The 5,599-nt window shown below is 42.6% G+C and overlaps 1 protein-coding gene across 1 annotated transcript in view; it reads right to left on the bottom strand.

Moving 5' to 3' along the window:
* The window catches only part of LOC129691941 (3 beta-hydroxysteroid dehydrogenase/Delta 5-->4-isomerase type 1-like), a 5,723-nt gene extending 1,333 nt beyond the window's left edge, over positions 1–4,390 (bottom strand). The window contains exons 1-2 of the mRNA XM_055628138.1: positions 4,227–4,390; positions 2,540–2,704 (exon numbers count right to left, since the gene is read on the bottom strand). Of these exons, the coding sequence (XP_055484113.1) occupies positions 2,540–2,704; positions 4,227–4,371 (310 nt within the window). The 5' untranslated portion in view covers positions 4,372–4,390. The remainder of the gene's footprint in view (positions 1–2,539; positions 2,705–4,226) is intronic.
* Between the last annotated feature and the right edge of the window lie 1,209 nt (positions 4,391–5,599).

Below are 5,599 nucleotides of genomic sequence, written 5' to 3' on the forward strand. Positions count from 1 at the left end.
AATAATAATAATAATAATAATAATAATAATAATAATAATAATAATAAAGTCCTGACATCTGCTATCTGGTGGCCAAGGTTTTTAGACTTCCAGTTTTTACACATCTTTTTCTCTTTCTCTGTCTGTAACTTTTGATTCTGGAGAAGAACGAGGACTTTCTACTGTGTACTTTGATAATATAGTATTAAGAATGAGGATTGCCGTTCATATCATTATTTTCTATTGGTCCTACTGGAGAACTGAAAAAGAATATGTTCTTATTGCTGGTCATTCCTGTAATGGCAGAACCACGTAGATGCAGTCTAGATCCTGGAAGGGAGGCAAGGCATCTTCCCTTGAGGAAGGAAGGGATGTCTTAGGCAAGGAGTCATTACTATTAATTTCATTCACTCATTTATTGCCATTAGAAGTCACTCTGTAACTTGATTTCCTGAAGAAGTGACTTCATCATCTTATGTTAAATATATTTGCCAATTAAATTTGGGCTTTTCTTACTAACGGAAGGCAGATAATCATCACTGTGAAATATTTTCTCATGTGACAACGATTTAGTAGAATAATGCTTTAATCACTATGCCTGTCATCTCACGTCACCTGTTCCTAGGAAACAGAGCAGGTAAGCATTATAGATCAAAGACAGGCAAGGAATACCAGAGTCTTTCAGCACCTTCCTGCAGGCATCTGTATGTCGAGGCTATGGATTAGACACTAGAAAAGTTATTTTGAGATGTTCCTGGAAATTCCAAATCAATTTCTTTCTTTTTCCTTATGTAATGAAGTCCTGGAGTAACCAAATTGAAAGTCAACATAAGGAACATACATATTGTGATATTCTTGATCCCTCTGGCTCCTCCAATTCTTTCTCCTGTTGAGCAGAGTTCGCTGAATTTCACCTAATATTTGGCTTTGGATCTTTGCTGCATGCCTCTGTTTCTATCAGTTGATAGATAAAGCTTCTCTAATGACAATTGGGTTAGACAACAATCTATGAGTATGGCAGAATATCATTAGACATCATTTCATTGACTTTTTTTCCAGTTGTGTTTGGTTCTATCCTAAGTCTCTTGGCCAACTAGCCTCTGATTTCTGGTCCCCCAGCAAATGACAGGAATGGGCTCCTTCTGGTTGCATGAGTCACAAGGTGGAAACTCATAGAATCAACTGACCTGAACTCAAGGGCTCACACAGACTGAACCTAGGGAGCATGGGCCTGACCTAGGCCCTCTGTATGTATGTTATAATTGTGTAGCTTTGTGTTTTTGTGAAACTCCTAGCAGAGAGAGCCGAGGCTGCTTCTGATGCTTTCACCTGCTTTTGGGACCCCTGTCCTTCCACTGGGCTGTCATTGTCCAGCCTTAAAATGAGGATAGGTGCTTAGTAGTGTTGCAATTTGATATGCCATGTTTGGTTGATATCCTTGGGCCTGCCTTTTTCTGAAAGGACACAGAGGAGGAGTGGACGGGGAAAGAGTAGGTGGGGAGGAAGAATAAAGGAGGTGGGGGCAAAGGGATGGAGGGGAAACTGCAGTTGGGATGATTATATAGGAGAGAATAAATTAATAAAGAAATGGAACCTATATGAGGACCTTGTACAGGATGTAGTAGTGATAGAGAGATTGGTCCTTGATAGCCAGAGTGAGAATGTTACATAAAAAACCCATGTGAACCTACCTGTTCCATCCTAACTTATATTAAAAAGCCATAATTTAGAAAGGTCCACCAAAAAAAAAAAAAAAGAAGAAGAAGAGATACCTACCTCTTCCAGAAGAGATCCACAGTGGGCTGACTGAGAAGCTAGTGTTAAAGGCATGGGAAATAAGAAAAGACACAACTCCTAAGAAAACTGAGTGAGAAGGGGAGTGCTGGACCATTCTTTCCAGCGCTTTGCTGTGGTCTTTGCAGGGGATGCCTTCCTTCAGGTGTGCAGGTGGTCTCTCACAGAACTGAACGAACACACACACTGTTCTTCCTAACAACTGTCAGGCCCAGATCTGACCTGGGTAGATGAAAATGAAGGTTCTGGGGTTGGAATCCAGTTGCCCTGGTATGAAGAAGAAGAGCTGTGTGTGTGTGTGTGTGTGTGTGTGTGTGTGTGTTTGTGTTTGGCTTTAAATATTCATTCTCTTACTGTCTCTGGAGTCTTCCTTCCCCCTTTTCAGCCTGTTTTCCTCACTGGGACTACAGAGAGTAAGGGCAGCAGAGGTAACAAAGCTGTTAAGAGCACTGGATGCTCTTCCAGAGGATGTGACTTTGATCTCTAGTACCCATGTGACTGCTCATAACCATCTGTAACTCCAGTTGCAGGGATCTGATGCCTCTTTCTTGTGCTATGGGCACCCAGCATGCCTGTGGTGCACAGACATGAATGCAGGCATATAATAACATTAAAATAAAACTTTAAAGAAATATTGAGACCAACAACTGTGGGCTTTGCCATCAGAGAGGGGAGAAGGCACAGCAGATATTCCAAAGCAGGGGTCCTCCCTACCTGTTTGCTATCATCTCCCCACACCATTCCATATCTTCCTCAGGTACTGTACCTTTCAGATTGACATCTAGGATGGTCTGTCTGGGAATGACCCCTTTGACATCAATGACAGCAGCGGTGTGGATGACCACAGAGATGCCCTGGCAGGCTCTTCTCAGGCACGGGGCATCCAGAATGTCTCCCTCAAGCACTGTCACCTTGGTTTTTGTCTGCAGCTCTGTGGAAGACAAAGTAGGTCCCTGGGAAGCTCTCTGCATGGGATGTTTCAGGTGACAGTCACCTAGACCTTCAAGAGCAGTCATAGTGGGAAGACACTGGGGAGGAGTCCTTTCTACTGAAGGAACAATAAATGCACAAAAATCAGAAGGTAGCATTTGTAGGGAAGGCGGAACCATCTATTTCCACCCCAGCCCTTTGTAGAAAATGAATATGAGCAGTACAATGCCATTTGTGCCCTGCACATAAAAAAGTTACGGGGAATTCATACATTCATTAAATTGATTAGAGCAGTGGTGGCAGTCGATTGTAAGGAGGAAGACTTAGGAATTCACTGATAGCGAGTGGGGCCTCACGTGTGGGTTTGAGGAGAAGCAGAGGCAGTGTTGTGCCTTGGGAAGCTGAAGCAACAGTCTCAGGTTGTAAACTGCACAGGTGTGAAGACATGAGAGAAATCTGGGCCAGCAACAGGTTAATCAGATTGTGTCCCCCAGAGTTCCTGTCGGGAGGACCCAGCAGAGAGACACAAGAATGGAAATTTCAGCCCTGCCCCTGTTAGGTCTTCATTTCTGGGTCTGAGCAGAATACAAATGAAGACTTGGATAAATTACAGAGAAAAAAATGGAACCTCCGTTAGAGAACTCAGAATGGATTTTGGTGAATATCGGTCAGTGTATAGTAGATAACAGAAGTGTACACTGATGCTGCAAAGAAGTCAGCCTGTAAAAAGACCTATGTTGCAGACATGAAATCAGGGCAGGTTATAAATCAGTATCTTAAGGCTTCTCTGAAGTCCACAGGATGTCACTGGATATCATGTTGTCAGCTAAATTATCTCACAAAATGGGCATTGTGACACATGCAATCTACACCAGTTCCTGACACTGTCCTCGTGGCTCGGCTTCTTTTTGCTATGTTCTCTGCAGGGTTATCTTGAGGGGGTGATGATAGCACAGCCGGGAAACTGCAGAGGTTGCTCTCGCCCCAAGGACTGCAATATCAACAAAGAAGAATGCACTGCTCCAGGAAAGCCAACAGCCATCTTCTTTGTGAAGATGAAGAACAGAGAGCATACAAAAGGCACTGGAGAAATCCCAGTCAGGCATCTGTGGCCCTGCTGGCCCTTGCCTGATTCTGCTCTTCATACTGTATGTTATGTCTGATTCAGTCTCTCATTCTCTGTCCCCTCTGTCTCTCTTTCACTCACAGATTCAACTTTTTATTCCAAATCCGAGGGGAGGGAGAATGCTAAATGGCTTTCCTCTGTCAAACTAAGTAAGAAAGGAACAAACAACCAGACCCAGCGGAAGTAGGAAAGGCAGAGACCCACTGCTGAGGTATCTAACCCTTGCTGATGTTGTATAAATGAGTCTATGGTAGTAGCACATTAACAAAAAAAAAAAAAAAAAAAAAAAAAGAGCACAGATTTCCAAACGGAATCCACATCTGTTAGACAAGGAGCCCTGCTAATGCCTGGACAGCATTCACAACAGTCACACAAGCCGAGCTTCTGGCTTACTTACTAGAGAATTCCTCCTTGGTTTCTGGTCTGAAGACCTTGTCCAGAGCCCTGATCTCCTGCAGGTCTTTCTCCTGCACCAACATCTGGATGATCTTCTGGCCCAGAAACCCACCTGCTCCTGTCACCAGGCAGCTCCACCCTGGCATGGTCAATGCTGGAAGCAGATTATAGTGGGAGCAGGTGTGGTGCTGAGTGACCCTGGAAAGGGCTAGAAAAAGAGGACCAATAAAAACAGTTTGCCAGTAATACCTTGTATTCAATCCATGTGATTTTTTGCAAACATGCTATGTCTCCACCAGTACCAATAAAATAAATAAAATAAAATAAAATAAAATAAAATAAAATAAAAAAAAATAAAAACCAACCTGTTAGATTGTTCAAGATCGGATGAAAAAGGCTGGATGCTGGTCTCGTCCTCGGCCCTCAGATCAGGTCCTGAGTTTTATGCTTTTATCTCTTGACTCATGTCTGCTTTGTAGTCATTATTTTTTTTTTCATAATCCCTCCTCCCCACTGATTCATAAATATTTTGCCCTTTATTCTTGACACAGGAAGAAAAGCCAGCTTCAAGGCTACATTGTGATAAAGACTATATTTTGTTTGGACATGCACAAAGGAGCAATAGACATAAAATGTTAAAGGACTTTTTTTTTTTTAATGAGGGAAATGGTGGTTCATGCCTTTAATCCCAACGCTCTGGAAGAAGAGCCAGGTGGATCTCTGTGAGTTCATGGCCAGCCTGGTCTACATAATGAGCTCCTGGATAGCCAGAGCTATATAGTGAGACCTTGTCTCAAAAACAAACAAACAAAAACCTCAAAATGTAAACAAACAAAAAAAGAATTAGAACTTTGCTAGATTGCATCTAAGGATAATTAAATTAATGTTTTACCAGAATTTGAATTTATTTCATAAATACCTATAATGCAATCCAGTAATAATTTATTGAAGATTCTTTGATATACATTACTAAGAAATGAAGTCATACAAATAGTTATAAATTAACAGACTTTATTAGAAAGTACAAGCACAGGCCTACTTTTCTGGAGGCCACCCAGGCTCAGGGATCCTAGGTAAGAACCTGCCCTATGCCCTATGACCTCCCACTCACCTTGAAGCACACCTAACCGCCATAAACTGCATCCCATTCCCTGGGGTTCATATTCTTGCCTACAAATTTGGTAAAAGACCTCTGCTTTGTCACATGCCACACTGGTTCTAAGAACCCCAGAGGCAATGTTGGCACCCAAAACCCCAGAGGTTATGCAGGCCACAAAACCCCCCAGTGGAGACAGCCTACTGGGCCTGAAAACTCACTGATGACCAGAAATCTAGGGCACTCAGGTCAGAAGACCAGATAGGAAACAGATACCA

This window comes from Psammomys obesus, unplaced genomic scaffold (assembly GCF_907164565.1).
Source record: "Psammomys obesus unplaced genomic scaffold, mPsaObe1.curated_primary_1811, whole genome shotgun sequence".
Taxonomy (NCBI): domain Eukaryota; kingdom Metazoa; phylum Chordata; class Mammalia; order Rodentia; family Muridae; genus Psammomys; species Psammomys obesus.